Source organism: Canis lupus, chromosome 2 (assembly GCF_011100685.1).
Source record: "Canis lupus familiaris isolate Mischka breed German Shepherd chromosome 2, alternate assembly UU_Cfam_GSD_1.0, whole genome shotgun sequence".
NCBI lineage: Eukaryota > Metazoa > Chordata > Mammalia > Carnivora > Canidae > Canis > Canis lupus.
The window spans coordinates 42,346,462-42,366,779 of record NC_049223.1 but is presented as its reverse complement, the minus strand read 5'-3'; the positions used below and the strand labels follow the sequence as shown (position 1 = coordinate 42,366,779).

Sequence of the window (20,318 nt, the reverse complement as noted above, 5' to 3'; positions counted from 1 at the left end):
TGACAGTATGCAGGCTCCCTAACGTCTCTGCAAGCTCAGGAGGCCCAGGTTTTAGGATATGTATTAACCCCAACCAACAGGCCCCAACTGCTGAAGCACAATGCTGGCAGGCCAGCCAGAAATGAACCTATTTGTCATCATGCTGCAGGGGAAGGGATTTGACCGATCTAATCTGAGGGGGCTCATCACAGCCCCAAGGGGAGTACAAGCTTGCTCACAGCAGGCTTTGCCAATGGCGTGGCAGGGCTGTGGTCTGTTGGGAAGAGCAGATGCTTCTAGGACACCAGTGCCGCTCAGGAAGGATGGGGGCCTAGGTCATCCTAGGAAATGGAACAGAGCAAATCCTGAGGTCTGTGGTCCCACGCCCAGCTGGATCAGTGGCAAAAGCAGGTTAGAATGGACCCTGGCTATAGGAGTGAAGCGAGAGGAGATCCCATTTTGTTGCTGGTTTAAAAAAAAAAAAAAAGGACTGAATGTGTCACGGGGCAATTTTCTGTGACATGACCAGATGTGCTGACGGGGCCAGCTGCGGTCACAAGGAGCATCATGGCAACAGGGAGGGACACTGGAGCCTTACTGGAGGCCGATGAGCCTCAGGAGCAAGCGGACCAGGAGCGCCCCGCGCACCACACCAGCTTATGCCCCGGTTGGAGGATGGGCTCCCCGAGGGTGCTGTCACAGAGCACAAGCCGCCTGAGGCTCTGGGAGCAAGCGCACCGGCAAACGGAAGGTAACACCCGCACAAGCACAGAACTTTAAACGAGGCAAGAGGCCCGAGTTGCTACAGGAGAGGATCACACTACCCGGGTTTACTGGGACTTGGGGGTTCTGTCGCGGCAGGACCCACGCCCGGGCAGACGCCTCGGTCCCACTCAGCTGGGCTCCTACCACAGCCCCGGCTCCGCACAGCCCTTCAGGAGCCGGGGGCAGCCCTGGGCACGAGGGACGACCAGGTAGCCATGTAACCCTACAAAAGAGGGCTTTGTTGCTTGGTTCTGGAGCCCTGGTGGTGAGAATAAGCCAGAGAATCCCTGCTGTGTTATCGGCCTCTGTCCGAATCCCACCGGAATGTGGCCTGGCGAAGCTGGGGTGCCAGCGTGCCAATGCCCCAGAGCCTCTACCGTCGGTCATCGCCCCCCCGGGCAGCTACGTGGGACATGGCCTGATCTCCCCCGAAACCACGGGCTGACCCCTGGAGAGAACCGGCAGGCAGCCAGAGGTGCAGAGCAGATGCACACTCTGTTGTCTTTTAACACAGAAGTGACCTGAGCAATGTTTATGGAAACTGATGGGAAGGACTCACTCAAGATAGGGAAGTTGGGGGACGCCTGGGCAGCTCAGTGGCTGAGCGTCTGCCTTTGGCTTAGGGCGTGATCCCAGGGTTGTGGGATCGAGTCCTACTCTGGGCTCCCTGCCTGCAGCCTATTTCTCCCTCTGCCTCTCTTTCTGTGTCTCTAATAAATACATAAAATCTTTAAAAAGAGAGAGAGAGAGAGAGAAGTTGAAAGTAACGAGAGCCAGAGGGAGGGAGGTATACAAGCAGGGCCCCCTCTGCCTCGGAGACCTTCCCAGAAGTCTGGCCTGAGGGGAGGACAGATGGGCTGGTGCATCCCCTGTGGAGTAGGGGAAACACATCATCTGCTGAGAGCCGTGAGGGGAGATGCTGAGGGAACTTCAGGAGCTAGGATTGAAAATGCTGCCCCTGGGAATCAAGTAGAAGCAGGGTGAGGCGCAGCCGAATCCCCGGCGGGAGGTATGCTGGCAGGAGCAATTCCCTATGTCTGATTCCTGCTCCTCTGTGGGTCCGTCATCAAGAGACTCCCTTGATCTTTAACAAAGGTGGATATTTACATTTTGAAGTCTCATTTTAAACACCGGAGTAGGTAAAACTTTAAAACAGTAGCATAGCTTTACATGAAAATGTTATTACAGTTTTATTGCCTGAAAGATTGAAATACAGATGTGCTTACCGTAAAGGATTTTAAAGGCTATTCGAATTATAGCACCCCCTTTTCATACTCTGCTTAGGAGGACGAACTGTCACACACATGCATTACATACGGTATCGATTTCTGAACAATACGTGGGAAAGACAGCATGCAGAGCCTAGAGAGAGTGGTCCTCTTGGCACACAGGTCCGGCCTTCTGCATTACAATCATTCAGAACATTCTGCGTGTCCATTCTGCTTCGCCCATTTTGACTTCTATTTCAAAGTCCAGGCCGCAGGCTACTTTCCTGGCATTTTAGCTCACACACACAGTGAGGTTGGGCAGAACAGAGAATCCCGTTCCTAAAAATGAAATCGGTAGTATGTGCGCCTAGATTCCCTTGAATGACCATCTGAGGCTTGTGACTGCTGCCTTTGCACTCTCGTGGGCTTCCTCCCCTTGCCTTCTCTCACACCATTCTCAGCAGCAAGGGCCATGCACCTCCAGGCTTTCACCAACATGGACTGGGGCAGTTTGCGCTTCTGAGCAAACTCGCTCCCCGCTGACCCCAGCGTTGAGTAAAAGCTGCAACATGACAAGAACTGCTAATGGCATTGTCATACTTGGTCCACCCCCCAAAAGCACAAGACACAGATAATGTCCCGTATTACAATTACAAATAGGCCTTGTCACTAATAGGAAACACATCAGTGTGAAATTTCCTTTTGAATGCCCTACAAAACCCACATTATTTTAAGTAGTCAACCAAATGACAAAGTCAACCCATTGTTGTAAAGTTTGGCTGAGGGCTTCAAATGCCTAGCAGCTCAGCTGGTCTCTCAATGCCCCAATGGCTTGGAGGTAGAACATTCTGTAATGTCAGCAGGTGGACAAGCAGACTGTAAAATACACACGGGAAAACTTTGTCTTCACAATGACTTAACACAAATAACTATGAAGTGTCATTAACCATATCCAATAAATTGACAAAATCCAGTGTACAGCAGTAAATGGTTGATTATCAATAGCAAAGTCAAAGGATACCCCAGATACCCCAGGCGATATTGCAAACCATTGTAGCTTTCTTGGGGAACAGAGTTATGCAATAGGTGACAACAACTATAAAAGTTTGATCCAGTAAATCTACCTTAAGAAAGAGCCCCCGAGGAATTAGGACAAAGGTAGGAAAGGGAAGTGTGCAAAGAACAACATCTACTGAAGTTGCTCTCTATACAAAGATGATGTTTAAAACAATCCTATCAAATACGGGGCCTTAGCAAGCCATAGTATGCAGGGACACCGTGGAGTCCTGAGTGCCCATTCATAATGCTACCATGATGGACTATGTTCCCGCGTGAAATTTTAAACATGAAATAGTAAGTGAAAGTAAAGGTAAAATACAATAGAATCAATATATAACACGCAGTGAGATGAACACGTATATAAGTACACACAGATCATATCAGGAAGGGACAAAAAAATGATACAAATTATTGGTGTTTAGAGATTTTTGTTGTTGATGGTGGTATTGTTACAGGAGAGTCCAAAACAAATTTTAAATTCAAAAAGCGGGGAGGGGATCAGCTATGGACAATGAGTAGCACCCGTGCAAGCGGGCAGAGGTAGCTCCACCTGGATTTCTAAATCTCAACACTACTGAGGTTTTGGGCCAGATAATTCTTTGTTGTGGAGGCTATTTGGTGCATTGCAGGGTCTCTACCAGCATTGCTCACTCCTACCCACTAGATGCCAGCAGCACACTCCCCAAAATACCTCAAGGCATTGCCAAATACCTTGAGTTGGAGGGAAACCAAATAAACTGTATCAAGAACCACTGGGGTGAGTGATAGGCAACCACCAACTCTCCACCTGAGCTGTGGGCAGTTATGAAGCCTGGGCTGGGAGCAGAGTGTGTGCCCTTCCTACAGAAGCAGCCCCTGCTCAGAAATCCAGAATGATCATGACCATTTTGTTTAATTAGCAGCTAATTCAAAGTTAAAACGTTCTGTGGGCCAACACTGTGCGGTCCGAGCCTCCTGTCTGTGGGCTACCCAGCGGTGAGCGAACTTTACCTGTACGGGGCCAGGTGGTGAATATTTTAGGCTTTGTGGGAGAAATTCTCTCTCACAACTAACTCAGGTCTGCCTTTGTGGGAGGAAAGCTGACACGGAGGATACGTAAAGGATGGGCATGGCTCTTTTCCAATTAAACTTTATTTATGGACCCTGAAATTAGAATTCCATACAATTTTCACATGTCATTAAACATTATTTTTCCTTTGGTTTTGTTATCCAGCCTTTAAAAATATCAACATCATTTCTGGGTCATGGGCCTTAGAAAAACAAGGCCCAGCTTTAGCCCGAGGGCCAATCTGCAGACAGTAGGCAACAACTAGGGGTGTGCCAGGAGAGGGTGCTAGAAAGCCCTCAGGGTGTCTGGGCAGCCGGGCACAGGCTTCCTCCACACAAGGGAGGAACAGCAGTGGGCATCTTGCGACCCACACCAGATGCCTCTCCGTTCCCAACTCCCTCTCCCCATCTGCTGTCTCTTTTCAAAACCTACCTCCCGGCCCCATAGTGTCTGTACTGGGTGTGGTTTTTGCTGCCTCCAGAAAAACCACAATGAGAGTATCACTTTTTTTTTTTTTTTCCCCAGCCACACAGTGGCTTTTCTGCCAATCTTTTAACATTTTCTGGCATTATTAGAAAAGCCATTAATAAGGCACGGACATAGCGGTTTACATGATTCCCAGAGCCCCAGAAAACTTCATTGGGAATGTTAACAGTTTTTAATGACCTTACTGAAACACAAGTTTTCCTGCTTGTGTTCTGTCTCTTTGATATAACAGAGAAAATGCAGATGGCTTTTTCAGGCCAGAGTCAGCCCAGGAGGCTGGGAGTGGGGACAATTTGTGACTCAATCCAAGGAAAGAAAGGCCACTGTGGCCTTGTAGCTTTTAGGCCTGCGTCCTATGAATCTGCTCTGGAGAGCAGTGTGTGGCCTGCTGAAGAAGCTTTTGGGGTTCCTGCTCCCCTTATGGCAGGAAACACTGACTCCCATGACCTATCTCAGGCCATCTAGAACACAACAAAGAGCCCGTTTCCCTAGCCCTCAAGACAGCAAAAGTCAGTATGAAAAATGATAAAAGGAGGCTAGTGGAAAAGGAAGAAAAAAAGAGAAGATAGAAGAAAGAAAAAACTGAATTTAAATAAAATGCATTTTAAAAAAAGAAAGAAAGAAAGAGTAACTGTTAAAAATATGAACAGCTCCTGGGAGAGACAGGAAAGCCAAAGACAGGAGGCAAGAAGGGAGGGAGGCATGAAGCAGAGGAAGGACCAGGAGCGTGGCATATGCCAACTGTCCACCAGAAGACACTTCAGGCTTTAATGAATAAGGGAGGAGGAGCAGAGGGGAATGTCTTCGTCTCTGAGACCCACTCACAGGAGCCATCTGGGGCCTCTCCTTTCTCCTCAGACATCTCATTCTTGAGTTTTAGGTTAAAAAACTTCATCCAGGGGCATCTCCCGTCAGTTCAGGTCATAATCCCAGGGTCCTGGGATCAAGCCCCGCATTGGGCTCCCTGCTCAGCAGAGAGCCTGCTTCTCCCTCTCCCTCTGCTGCTCCCCCTGCTTGTGCTCACTTGCTCTAATAAATTTTAAAAGTCTTGGAAAAAAAAAAACAAAACACTGGGTATTGTACTGTATATTGGCAAACTGAATTTAAACAAACATTAAAAAAAAATCTCATCTAGGTGTGAAACAGACAAGATTAGGGGAACTCATTCCAGGCACTCCCCTCCTCCTCCACTTTGCCCCTACAAAATTTGTGAAGATCTCTCAGTGGGAGTGGGCAGATGGCCACGGGAAAGAGGACAGTTGTGGGGTACAAGGCCAGCGTCTCCCTATAAGTGCACAAGTCCAAAGGCACAGGTGGAAAGGTCTCCATCTGAAACTCTGGAGGGCAGGGGTCCATAGAAGTGCCTGAGTCACCACAGATAGGGTGGGAAGATAGCAGAGAGAGCCTACCACAGCTGGATCTGGGGTATCCCTTTTGTTTGGCTCTGTTCTACTCCCAGTACAAAGGGGCAGGTTCCCCAGTGAGGCCTCCTGCCCCAGGCCTCCCTCACTCCTTGCCTTCTCAGCAGCCACTGTTCAGTACACTAGGCGTGAAGAGTTCCAGGTGGGGGGCAGCGTAGTGTGTGGAAGGGTGCTGCAGACACTGGAGATTTCATGAGGAGAAAACTCATGGAGAACAGCACTATCTGCTTGTGCCCAGGGTAAGGATGCAGCAATTGGCTGAGGAAAGCAGCAGGTGACCCAACAGGTGGGGGCATAGGCACATCCCCAGACCAGAGTTAGGCAGACACCAAACGGGAGAGAAAACCCTGCGGTCCCACTGAATAACCCTGTGGCACTCACAATCAGCCCCAGGTTGGACAGGGGAGTCAAAATCCTGAATGTGACTGAGTTCAAACCCAAAGCCACTCAAAAATCACCAAATTGGTTATTTCCAAATATCAAGGGCTTGGGCCAGAAATTAATTTCAGTTATAATTCCAGCATCCTGGAAAGTAAAGTGATATTTTTGCACATCTGAACTGGTGGCTTGTGAAGTGCATGCCTGCTACCTAAGTACTGACTTCTTATGCTCTCTTATAAAAAAAAAATACCGTCAGCCTTTCTGGCCGGTAAATGCCAGATTCACAGCCCCTTGGCTGCTCGCTTGTTGCCTGGCCTCCCCCGATCTCACCAGGCTCTTGCCACCTCCCTGAACCACCAGATGAATCAAAGCCCACACTAGGAAGTCGTCTGGCACCACTGGGGTCAAGATGCCAGGTCTTGACAACTGAATCCTGCCTGCCCTTAGCACTTGGCCTAAAGGCTCCCTTGACTATCATAAGTTCTGTGTTCAGCCAAGGCAAAGGAGAGAGGAGTCCTGGTGACGGAGCAGCAAAATTTTAGCAGCATGTTTCCACACCCTACTCAGGTCGTTCCGGGAAGAGGCCCTGAAGGTTGTGCTCAGGAAGCATTCCCAGGCTCGAGCCAGTGTGAGGGCCCAGAGTCGCTGTCTAAAAGCAGGCAGTGTTTGGTGCCTTCCTACTCCCAGGCTTGGGTGCAAGAGAAAGTGGCAGCAAAGGCCTCCAGGAATTGTTTCCAGGGCTGGGCAATGTTAAGATTGGGGTGGACCTTCTGGCCCAGCCTAGAGTCTACTCCCCAGTGCCCTGCTGAGACCTCCCCACATTCCTTGATTAACCAGCAGCCAATGTGCTGTGAGCTACTGGCAAGAATCCTGAGTGGAGGTACTGCTGCAGAACACTTGAGATGTTATGAGGTTAATAAGAAACCTCAGGCAGGCACACCATCAGGAAAGGCCACTCCATTTCCCCTACCTCTATATTGAGGGACAAACAAAATCTCAAAAGTGAGATTTCAGTGCTGCCTTGGAGGTGGAGGCCAGAGCTCAGGGGAGATCAAGGTATAAGGAGAGACTCTCACTTCCTACCAGACCTCTGTCCTCTTACAACTGGGAAAGTCTGCTGGAACTCTGAGGAGTAGCTCCAGCAAAAGCTGTGACAATGACCTCATTCCTAGGGAAGGCCAGATATATCCATCTTAGAAGCCCCACTGTTCCTTAAAGTCAGTTTCAGAGGCCTCAGGGTGAAATTGAAAAAAATAAACTGCTTTTTCCTGGGCAACGTGCTCAGACATATCATCACCCCTTCTCAGGCAAGTTACATGTCTGTGCCAACCAAGCTCAAGAAGCCCCTTGGGGGTATGTGAGAGTTTCTCTAACACAAGCAAGGGTGGGGAGACAGCCAAAGAAGCTCTTCTGGCAAGTCATGATACATTCTCTCTGCAAGAGTCACCCACACTGAGACCCATAGAGATTCAAGCCACAGCAACACTAAACTTCTCTTTAGGCTTGGTCTTGAAGTTTTTCAGACAGACAAATTCTCTGGTTGTCACTGAATTTTTCAAGTATGGATTTGGTTCTCCTTCCTCACAGAGATGGTCTGGCCCTAAACTCTGAACAGAAGAGAAAAGTTGCTCTTTGGTTTCTGAGCAGGTCCCCTCTGGTATTCTAGAACACAGCTGCTGGGGTTTTCTCTGTGGAATCTCGGTTGAAATGGGAGGATGATGAAGGCAATATGGAGAAGTCACATGCTTATTCTTTTCCTCTTTCAAAATGTTTTCCTGACTCTTTCCAAGTTCCTCTGTGGAAACCTCTTCCAAAAAATTCTCAAAGTTCACCACCAACTTGTCAATAAAGTCAGTGGGGGCAGAGTATGGTTTTAGAACCTGATCTTCTTCCATGTTCACAGGGTCATCAGACTCCTTCAGATTTAGCTTATCCTGAAAAAAGAAAGGGACACCCCCTATGATCATTTGGGAGCTACACATGAAGTATTCTACAGTTCATTAGGTTAGGGATTACCAATGTCTAACCTCTTGACCAGCTCCCCCTACATTCCTTCTAGAGACCAGAAGTGATGGCCAATCACCTCCATATGCCCTTCCATAGAAGCCTGGCAAGACTGGCCCATCTCCTGAGAAACAGCATATGATATTCAAACAACTTTTTTCTTCTAGAGAGCTCAAGGATATTTTCTACACAATCATAAGCTCACAAAACTCTAGTTGAGATGGGAGCATCAAAATTAGAATTCTTACAGATGAAAAATTATAATCATGAAGACAAGTGACCTTACCCAACATTACCAGAAAATCAAAGGTGGGCAGGGGCAGTGTCTTTGTCATCTTTGTGTCCCCAGAGCCTAACTCAATGCTTGGCATTCAGTGAGTGATTAATAAGTGCTTGCTATGGAAGTCAGCCCTATATTATACAAAAAAGCATTTTAAACATCAGACAATATTACCTATAAATTCACTTACTCTCTTCACGACTTTTAATAAGTAGCAAATAGAGTAACACACAGATGATAAAGGAGAGAAGAAAACAAATAACAAATATTAAGATAAATTAAAATGTCCATGTTTAGAAAATATTTCTGAGTTGAAACAAGCGCTAATACTAAAAATTCCTGCATCAAGAAGTACTAGAAACAGGGGCACCTGAATGGCTCAGTGGTTGAGCGTCTGCCTTCGGCTCAGGTCATGATCCCAGGGTCCTGGGATTGAGTCCATACCAGGCTCCCAGAGGGAACCTACTTCTCCCTTTGCCTGTGTCTCTGCCTCTCTCTCTCTGTCTCTCAGGAATAAATAAATGAAATTTTTTTAAAAATAAAAGAAATACTATAAATTATATAATTATAATATAATTAATATATATAATATAATTAATATATTATATAATATAATATAATTATTGAAAGACTTTTCAATAATTAAATTAATGGTTATATTTGAAAGGGCTTATTTTTACTAAGAAATTATACCTTAAAAATTCCAAAACAGTTTTCAATTTAAACTTATAAGAAAGGAAGTTTTCTACTTATGGATAACTCACTAAAAAACCCGATTGCCAGTTAAAATCTGGCTGTAACTCCTCCAAACTGGGGAAAACTGGAGGCAGCCTTGTGAGCCTTTGGACAGCTTCATATGTCAACATTCCCTAACAGTTTCTGGTGGTCTTTAGATTAGCTTGCTCTTGACTGCTTTTTAAATAGTCTTGAATCTTATAGCCAGGCTTTCTTTTGCTCCCCAATTAGGCAGTCAGGTCCTTCAGGGTAGGGCCAGTGTCCTTCAGTACCATCCCCAGTAGACCAGCTCCATCCCCAGCACACACTAGGTCCTCTGAGCCTAGTGAAGTCCTTTCTGCTCGTCCAAGAGGACTAAGGCCAAAGTGGATTCAGGAAGGCTGGTTCCACCTGTCATGCCAGCCATACCTCAAGTTCTGTTTATGTGAACCCTGTACAAATCTCAGCCCTGGACTGACTCCTCCCCACCTCCATCGCCCTTCCTTGTCTTCTGCAACCAGCCTGCTCAATGATTTCCTTAACAAAAACAGATGCATTTACCTTGAAATCATCTCCACGCCATGTGGCTATACTGCTTTCAGCAGGGTTGGGGACATCAGGCCAGCATAAGTGCTTCAATTTGCTAATAAGAAATGAGATTTTAAAATATGAAGCGAATTCAAGAAGTATGTTACTTACACTGCCTGGCTATGCTAGAAGAGGGAAGCTTTGCTCCGGGGAATTGTATGGCTCCCTGTTAAACAATGGCAGGCTTCTGACCTCCTGACAGAAACTGAGAACACATAGTCTGGGGAGTGAAACTGCAAGTCATCAATGGGATGTGATGGAAAGACACCTTTTCTACCTTCCCCTGCCCCTGCATCTCTACCACTGGTCCTGATGCTGGAAATCACACCATCACGGAACCATGTCTTTGAGATGTGTTCTCCAGGAAGAGTACCACTCGAAGCCTGATACAATACCCACACTTTAGTGCAGTGATTCTCAAAGTGTGGCTTCAACCAGCAGCAGCATCACCTGGGAGTTTGTCAGCCAAACAAGAGTTTGGTTGGTCACTTGGTTTCTACCTATAGTTGGGAAATAAGGTTGACATTCCTTTAACTATAACCAAGCACAGCTGTGTGGCAGAGTAGGCCCAGAACTATGCAGTTCTGGAGAGAGAGGTCTACTGGGGAGGGAGCCCTTGACCAGCAGGATAGCATGAGGCTCTCTGGGGAGAGAAAGCACAAGACTCTGAAGATGAGCTTCCTTTTCCACAGTGGCCAGGGCAGGCAGGACAAATGTCCTTGCAGCCAGGCCTCCAACACTGCACCACGAGCAAGGAGCAAGTCTATGCTGGGCATAGTACTGGCCAGTGCTCTAATTCCATGGGTATGTTCCCTCTCTACCCAGAAAAGCAGCTAGTGGCCTAAGGCCTCTTGCTGCTGCCAGACACTGGGAGAAAGGACCTTCTCCCTAACTTTAGTTTCAGATGCCAGATACAGAAGATAAAGCCTATGGGGCAGCTGGTAATCCCCTGGCGTAAGCCTGCTGCATGGGGCTGCGAGAAGTGAAAGTCATCTTGTTTGGTCAGAATTCTGATAAGCAGGCTATGGCAATATAATAAACTCAGTATATATGTACCAGATTAATAAATGAATCAATACCCTCTTAATAACAGAGTACCCTCTCCACTTATGACATCTCCCACCCCTTTCGATCCCTGATTTTGAGGGTATGTGCTGTTGCCTATAAACTCACTTGGGTTTTTTGAGACCATATGCCACTGTCAACATGATGAGAATGAGAAAGCCACCTCCAACCAAAGAAGTTATGAAGAAAATCTCAAGGACACCTTTGGGAATAGGAGAACAAAAGTCAGTAAAAGGATGGCCTCCTCACTTTCTTGACAAAAATTAATCTTTTTTCTTCCAGTAGTTTCAGCAACACATTGCTTAGGAGTTTTCAGTTCAATTAAAATTTATTTATAAAAAGAAACATGGTATTTGTGGCTCCTCATCCAGTTCTCTTCTGCCTGAATAATACCAAGTTTATTCTCCAACTTGTTCATTTAGTACATATTTACTGAGCACTTACCATTTATCAACCACTATTCTGGGTAATAAAACAAACAGCAATAAGCAAGAAATACAAGATCCCTACTCTACATTCTGGTACAAGGAGTCAGACAATAAAAAAAGGTTATTTCAAATATAACAGGATGATCAAATGTAATGTGGAAGGACAGTTAGTAACTTTCCATATTGGCAAAGGAAGATTTCTCTGAGAGGTGAAATTTGAGCTAATGTTAATAATAAAAAGAAACCACTCATGCAAAAATATGGAGAAAGGATTCCTGACAGAAGGAAAAGCAGATGCAAAAGCCTTGAAGCAGGAAGAAGTCAGAGAGCACAGATGGAAGCAGAAAGCAGTAGGAGGTGAGTTCAATAAACCAAAGCTCATGAAGGATCCTGAAGGCTATGGGTAGGTATTTGCATTTTATTTAAAACCCAACAGAAGCTACTGGTGGGTTTCAAGCAGAAGGCTAGAGTTTTAAACTCTGACTGCCGTGTGGAGAATAGACTGCAGAGGAATAAAGATAGGAGCAGAGAGATCTGCAATCTGCAGACAAGTGTAAGAAATATTGAGGCTCCAAGGTAGGCTCTTGCCTAAATTTGACCCATGGAGAAAATTCTAGCAGATAATGTAATCTGTGCCTAGTGTTATGAAAATACAGTATGATTTTAAAAGATTCTAAAGAATAATATCAAAAAGAACTCCGAAAAGGCAGTATTAGTCCTTAAAGACAGAACATGTTTTCTGTGTAAATACACATACTATACTTATAGTTTCCAGAACCTTAAAGATATTTTTCTTTTGAAAATATGTTGAGTAAGAGGCTTTCCAAAGTACTTGAACCACGGGTACCTGGATGGCTCAGTGGGATGGGTGTCTTGATTTCCGGTCAGGTCATGATCTCAGGGTCATGAAGCTAAGCCCCACGTCGGGCTCCATGCTGAGCATGGAGCCTGCTTAAGATTCTCTTTCTCCCTCTCTCTCTGTCTCTCTCTGCTCTTCCCCACCCTCCACCTACACTTTCTCTTTAAAAAAGAGAGAGAGAAAGAACTTAAACCAGATTATTTTCAGTTTTTACTGCAAAAATTGGCAATGTCTCTTCACTTTTAATATAAATAGTTCTTAAAACAGTTCTAGTATATGCTTAACACCAAACCTCTGCCCCTCAAAGACTTGAAAAAATTAACATATTTCTGTTTCTCTCATTCCCCTTCTTTCTCTCTTCATCTCTCTTCTCATTCTTCTTTTCTTCTTGATTATTTCCCATAACCATCCTATAACACTATATTATATTTCATATTTTGTTATTTACTAAATTTTTATTTCTATTTTTTCATGTAAAAGCTGGTAAGTAGAACATAGTATGTACTTTTTTTGCTCAAAAATCTTCACAAGTGATGGAGGTTAAGTTCCTTCCTGTGGGACAACAGTGCTTGTTCAACCAAGGCTTTCCCTCCAAGGCCCCACTGTGCAGTAACCTCTGACACACAGAAACTGGTGACTATGACCTTGGGGACAGCTGTGAAGCAGGGGCTGGTTTGGACTGAGAGTGAAGTTGGAATTAATTTGATCCCCTCTCCTCAAGAGGACATGGTAGTATCCATGAAGAAGGAGCAAAAGGACCTGTCTTTTCAAAATCACTTCTCAGTGTGCCTGCTCTCTCCTCACCCATATGCCTTCCAGAAAGGTCAATGAGCCAGAGGGCAGATGGTTCTTCTCACTTATATACTTCCTCTATGTTAGGCTTCCCCCTGCCTTTGGCAAATATCATCTTTAACTGGCCTAATGGAAATGCCAGGAAGACCTAGCCAAGGTGTAAAGGAAATACTCACTAATGGATAATGTCTTGAAGTTTATCTTGGTGCCATTAGTTCCCCCAGCATTGGTGCTGGCCATGACTTGGAGACTATAAGAGGTTCTTCGTGTCAGGGACTCCAGTCTGTACTGCAGGATGTTGGAATTGACTGTCTTGGCTAAAGGAAAAATATAGAAGTCAAATACAATAGCCAAGCCCAAGTAAAAACTGTGCTTTAGAACAGTAAAATAAGAGTAATGGAACCTGTACTCCCAAGCCAGTCCATCACATATCCCAATCTCTCTATCCATGTTCTGCTTAAAATTACTCTATAAACATATACCAAAGACCTAAACATAAAAGCTACCACTATAAAACTCTTAAAAGTCAACATAGGGTAAATGGTGGCCTTGAATTTGGCAGTGGTTTCTATATGATGCCAAATACATAAGTAACAAAAGAAAATAGATTAATCTGGACTTCACCAAAATTAAAAGGTTTTGTGCATCAAAAGACATTATCAAGAGGGATGCCCGGGTGGCTCAGCAGTTGAGCATTTGCCTTTGACTCAGGGCATGATCCTGGGCCTGGGGATCAAGTCCCACATCAGGCTCCCTGCGAGGAGCCTGACTCTCCCTCTGTGTCTCTGCCTCTGTGCCTGTGTGTCTCTCATGAATAAGTATATAAAATCTTTAAAAAAAAAAAAGACATTCAAGAGACATATCAAGAGAGTGAAACGACAAACCACAGAATGAGAAAAAATATTTACAAATCATGTATATTATATGGAACTTCTATCCAGAATATATATTTAAAAAATTCTTATGACTCAACAACTGAAAAGACAATCCAAATTGTAAAAAGGGCAAAGAAATTGAAAAGATTTTTTCAAAGAAGATATACAAATAGCCAATAAGCACATGCAAAGATGCTCAACATCATTAGTTATTAAGGAAATACAAAACAAACCATCCACACTGATAAACCATTTCATACCCACTAGAATAGCCATAATAACTTTTTTAACAGATAATAAGTGTTGGTAAGAATGTTGAGGAATTATAACTCTCATCCATTGCTGGTAGGCATGTAACATGGGGCAGCCACTATGGAAAATAGTTGGGTAGCTTCTCAAAAAGTTAAACTAGAATTATCATATGACCAGCAATTCTACTCATAGGCATATGCCCCAAAGAATTAAAAGCAGAGATTCAAACAGTATTTGCACACTGATGTTCATAGCAGTACTAATTACAGTAGCCAAAAAGTGCAAACAACCCAAATGCCCATCAACTGATGAATGAAAATGTAGAATAATAGAATATTCTTCAGCAATAAAAAGGAATGAGATACTAATACAATCTACATGATGGATAAACTCTGAAAACATGATGCCAGATGCAAAAAGCCTTAGATTGTATGATTCCATTTATTGGAGATAGCCAGAATTAGGTAAAACCAAAAAGACAAATAGCAATTGTGTGGTTTCCAGGGACTGTGGGAAGAAGACAATGAGAAGTGATTGATGAATAGGTATGGGGTTTCTATTCGGGGTGGAAACAGATAGAGATGATGGTCACAAAACATTCCTGATACACTTAATGCCACTAAATTATACACTTTCAAATGTTTCAAGTGGTAAATTTTGTTATATGTATTTTACCATAACAACAGCAACAACAACAAAATGTTAGCCTAAATAGGAATCCAAGCCTTGTCCAGAATTTAGGATGTGAGTAGTTATTGTGGATCAAGACAAAAGTATGACTTAGCAGTGGGCAGCAGGAGTCAGGATAATGGGTCCTGCACTGAGGTAAGTGCCACCACTCTACTCTTTAATCCAGGATAACCCCACTCTGCATTAATGATTGGGAAGCTCCCAGGAGGCCAACTTGTTTACAGCCTAACAAAGACAAACTGTATCAACTCCTGTGGTTCCTACAGGATGCTTAAATACTATCACTTCACTCTCATTTGACTCCAAAAGAACTCAAGAGGTAGGTGCTCTTGGTCTCATTATCAGAGAGAGTCAAAGAAGCGAAGTGACTGATGCAGACTGTAGAGCACCAGCCCTTATGGCAGGTGTATCCATAGCATCTACTTGGGATTTGGAGGTTTTCCGACTTGTCTACAAGCACACTTACAAAATTCCTTTCCATCTTCAGCTTGGTAAAATATGGTGTAGTTTTTGATAAAACCATTTCTCTTACTCTTGGGAATCTCTTTCCATGTGATTGTGACTGTCTTCACACCAATGCTGTCTGCCTGGGTCACAGGACCTGCTGATGGAACTTTACAGGACAGGGAGAAAACCAATAAACACTGAATCACAGCTGAGTAGATCCTTTCTCCACAAAGGTTGTGGCTAGTACTCAAAGCAAAACCGGTGCCAGAGGTGGAAGATAGGGGCAGAGTAGGGACACGATGTATCACCTTGTTTGGGAACACAGTTTTCTGGCAGTATCCATCTTGAACAGAATAAAAGCACTATTAAAGGCCTACAAAAAAGTACTTTCTTGCAGAGCCCTCACTGTCAGTTGGCATTCAGCTTTCATTCATATCACTAATCACTATTATCAAATATAGCTGAAGGACATGTCCCCATGGGTTACATCTGAGTGACAGGATTTATTTTCTCACATTGAATCTGGAAAAAGTTAACTACTAAAAGATAAAAATAAAGCGTGAGCAGTTCATCAGTACAAACCTTGATTACTGCCGCACAATTAAAAAAATTTTTTAGCATCTCCGACTTATGATTTAAATCTGTAAAGTCCCTAACTTGGTCTTAAATAAACGTTATTTCTGCTTATAGGGCTATTTGCACAAAGTTCCTTTGTGAGGCTGGGCAAACTATCTCACCTCTCTGAGCCTTGATATTCCATTTGTAAAATGAGGGACTTGGACTTGATGGTCTTTAACTTCTACCCCAGCTTTGAAATTCAGTGAACCTACAGCCTGCCCACACTGTGTCAAGAATATGTAGTTTACAAGCTGAAGGTGCAGCACAGCTAAGCACTGAGGCAACTGTGAATGGGCTACAGACATTCATAGCCTCATCTGGATGTTTGACAGGCCCCAGTGTTTACTCGCTCCACATGGCTTTTCCATACATACTGCCTTCTTGGACGTAAGCCTGGGTGGAATATGGCTGACCCACTCGGTCTCGCAACACTGGATACACAGAGATGTTATAGCACCATAAGGGTTTTAATTCATCTGTAAGAGAGAGAGAGAGAGAGAGAACAAGTCTTAAGCTCAGAGCCTGGCAAAGGAGAAGAACCACTAGACCCAGTTACAGCTATGACTTAGGGAAGATACTCTATTTCTCTACAGGTACCACATTTGGAAAATAAAGAGATTAGGTTGGATGGTCTCCAATGCCTATTCCAGTTCTAAGCTTTTAAAATTAATTCTTAGAATTAAGTCTGTGCCACTCTGATGAGATGACAGAGCCATCAAGGAAGGGAAACGTAAGAGATCCAGTCCCTCTTCCATCGTGGATTTTGTTACACGATTTGGAAGCACAGCAGAATAAAATGTAATCCTTCTGTTAACAACATGTCACCCTGAGAACTCAGATACCATGAATTCCAGCTCCTCTGTCTGCCTGAATCTCTGCAAGAGTGTAACTCTTTATATAGATGCTATCAAGTATTAAGAAATGGTTGGGCTGACAGGATTGGGAGGGTGAAGCCTCACTCATCTGTCTTTCAAGGAGCAGGGACTTTTTTGAAAAAGAAGGCTATTTCCTGGAGAAGGGACATAGATCTTAAACAGGAAACCACAACTAAAAGGGTAGCCTGGACAGAACAGGTGGGATACAAACTCTAGTGTTATCTATATGATCAAGAATCCAGGAAGGACTCTCTGATGGTGGTTTCCACCTGGAAATGGGACAAATACCTGGTCTGATACCCATGGCTTCCCAACCCAGCCTAAGGGAAATGCCAAGAAGTATGTCACTTCACTAAGCTTGCACTCATTGTGCCAAACACTATTAACCACATCTACACCTTTGAAGTCAAAGTTAAAGACTTTAAAACTAATGGAAATGAAACCGAATCCTATACACAGGGAGACTATGGGATCCACAATGGCTACCTTTCTGGATTGTCCAGTTCCTGGCCTGAGACACAGATTCCCAGGAAAAACTGGAGGGCTCTGAGTCCACATCTGGGAACCACTCAACCATCCATGTGTCCACCTCTGGAGCAGAGCTTTGCCATTCCACCACCAGCTGGTCCTGAGTGAGGCAGGCCTGCATGGCCTCAATGCACTGAAATGCTAAGGGAAGGAAAAAAGAAAAGAGAAAGCTGCTCAACTCATTCTCCAAATGCAATAACCACACTGGCATCCATTCACTGCCCAAATCAAAGAAGGTCAAAGTTCAAGATCTCCAGTGCAGTCTCCCTTATGGTGCTGTTTCCATCCTTTGTATTGTATCACTTTTCCTTGCGCCTCACCTTTGATGATTAATTACCTTCTTAATCTTTCCTTATATCCCCACAATTTACCTGTTTCCAAGAAAGGATCTCACTAGACTCACAAGACTTCCCTTCCACATATGTCAGTGCAAGTAAAAGGAAGCAAGTCTGAAACGAGTGAATCTTCACAAAATTTCAGGTATCAGTAATTCTACGTCTGGGAACTGGGAGATGGTGTCCCTACAGTCATACCTGGGAGGTGGCTTCAAATTTTGACTGTCTAGGCTGGCCCCACACAACCTGGCTATGGATTCCTATCCCCAACGTGGTAAGAATTGTATCTGTACCAGAAAGATGCATACACACTCTCCAAAGCACCTAGGTATGGACTGATATGCAAATGACAACATTTTCTACAAGCATAACAAAAAAAAAAAAAAAAAAACCCTCATGTCTGGAAACGGGCAACAAGGACTCCTTTACTAGAAATTTGAACATGGGGGTTTAAATACAATACCTAGGATTTAATTAGAATCAGAGAACTATCTTTTTAAGATTTTTTTATTTGTTTGAGAGAGAGAGAGAGCAGAATGAGCAAGAGAGAGCAAAGCAGGGGGAGAGGCAGAGAGAGAGGGAGAAGCAGACTCCTCACTGAGCAGGGAGCCTGATGCAGGGCTCAATTCCAGGATTCCGGGATCATGACCTGAGCTGAAGGCAGATGCCTAACCAATTGAGCCACCCAGGTGCTGCCCAGAGAGCTATCTTACTAAAAATGTTCTAAATAAGCAAAATTGAGGAGAACTACTGGAGGGCAGTGTGGTACGGAAGCATGGCACAAAGGGGTGGGGCCCAGAAGATCACAGGATGCCACTCTCCCCTTTTCTCTGCTCCTTGCCACATGCCTAAGGCTTCAAACTTGGAATTAACAGAAAGTATACTTCAATGAACATTAAAGATAGTCCTGGATAAAGACAGTAGACAGTGTCTTTCAAAAACAAAAACAAAAACAAATCAGAGAGCTTCTGAAGCTAGAAGCCTAGGCCAAGTATAGGAATTTGGGAGGGGTCTAGGAGTGCTGAATCCTGCTATTGCTAGGCAACATGCCTCAATAGCTGTGTGCGTATTTTGAAGCTTCTATTCTTGAAGGCTACACTTTATGAATCTTTTCCCAAACTGGGCCTTTATGAGACACTCCAACTGCTAGTCCCAAGAACAAGGCCAGGTAATTTGTCAGCCTGAAAGGGTCAGGAAATGCACCTGAGGCATAAAGGAAATGTGAGGTGGAGGAGGGGCGGGGGCCAGGGTATCAACCCCACGTGATCCCTAGAGCTTCTATCACCCCTACATCTGCTCATAACCTCTAAGTATCCTTAGTTACCATTCCAGTCAGACTAAAAGGCTTCTGGAACCCTCCCTAGCCTCCTGTAGCAGGTGTTGTTCATGCTCCCTGATCTTCTCAATTCCTTCTGACTGTTTTTGTGTGTTCTCTTTGGTTGGAAGAACTGTGTGATGTAACTCCACACTCCAGAGTCCCCTTGCAGGTCATGCTGGAACCACCCTCCCTAAGATTTTTATTACAGATTGTACCCATTATGGGTTGAACTGTGTCCCTCACAAAAAAAAAAAGATATCCTCAGTACTGCAGAATTTAAGCTTATCAGGAAATCAGGTTGTTGCAGATGTCAGTAGTTAACCCAATAGGACTGGTGTCCTCCAAAGTGGAATGTGAACACAGAGACCGAAAGACATAGGAAGATGGCCCTGTGAAGATCAAAGCAGAGACTGAAGTTATACTGTCGAAGCCTAAGCCTATGGCTGTCAAAAGCTGGAAGAAGGAAGGAAGGATCCTCCCTTGGGCCACGGCCCTACCAGTACCTTAGACTTCTAGCCTCCAAACAATGAGACAATAAATTTCTGTTGAGAAACCACTCAGTCTATGGTACATTGTTACAGCAGCCCTGGGAAAATCACATAGCACATTTGGCTTGGCCAACTCCCCTTCCCCGGCCTTGTTTCCTTTACATCCTCTTCTGGACTCCCTGGAGGCACTTTCGTAATAATTTCTTGCACACAAATCCTGACCTGAACACAGGAGTGAGTGTTGGTTCCTAAGCCCACACTCCTTTACTTTACCAACACTAGCTGTCTGAGGATCAGGAGTCAGGTTGAAAGAGCCAAACATGCTGCAGGAATGAAGGGACTAGCCCAGTCTCTAGGCCATGGGAGGTGTGGAAAAGGCTCAATTAAGCCATAACTGTCAAGGGTGCTGAAAGAGAAGTTTCCAAATCATCACTCCACTTTATGTAAAGTAACTCCTGAATCCTTCTATTATTCAACAAGAGTATTTTGGGATGCCTGGGTGGCTCAGCAGTTGGGCACTTGCCTTTGGCTCAGGTCATGATCCTGGGGTCCTGGGATGGAGTTCCACATCATGCTCCCTGCAGGGAGCCTGCTTCTCCCTCTGCCTATGTTTCTGCCTCTCTCTCTGTCTCTCATGAATAAATAAATAAAATCTTTAAAAAGAGAACATTCTAAACAATTTCTCCAAATACAACATACCCCCAGGTGCAGTAGAAAAATCCATATTCTTCCTGAAAGAGGGAGGAGCTTTGACTGCTAACACCTTGAAGTTCTTGTGGTTTACATGAAGGCAGTCACTGTGGACCATCAAGGAC

The 20,318-nt window shown here is 44.5% G+C and overlaps 1 protein-coding gene across 5 annotated transcripts in view; it reads right to left on the bottom strand.

The window, feature by feature from the left end:
• Nucleotides 1-1,909: 1,909 nt before the first annotated feature.
• Nucleotides 1,910-20,318, bottom strand: part of IL31RA (interleukin 31 receptor A) — an 85,168-nt gene continuing 66,759 nt past the window's right edge. For 4 of the 5 annotated variants that reach the window (XM_038530622.1, XM_038530620.1, XM_038530621.1 and 1 more), the window contains 7 exons: nt 17,321-17,503; nt 16,334-16,435; nt 15,361-15,684; nt 13,254-13,394; nt 11,107-11,200; nt 9,907-9,988; nt 1,910-8,281 (listed from right to left, as the gene is read on the bottom strand). In XM_038530622.1, coding sequence (XP_038386550.1) covers nt 7,817-8,281; nt 9,907-9,988; nt 11,107-11,200; nt 13,254-13,394; nt 15,361-15,684; nt 16,334-16,435; nt 17,321-17,503 — 1,391 coding nt within the window. In that variant the 3' untranslated portion in view covers nt 1,910-7,816. The remainder of the gene's footprint in view (nt 8,282-9,906; nt 9,989-11,106; nt 11,201-13,253; nt 13,395-15,360; nt 15,685-16,333; nt 16,436-17,320; nt 17,504-20,318) is intronic. The other variant, XM_038530623.1, reaches the window with a different exon arrangement.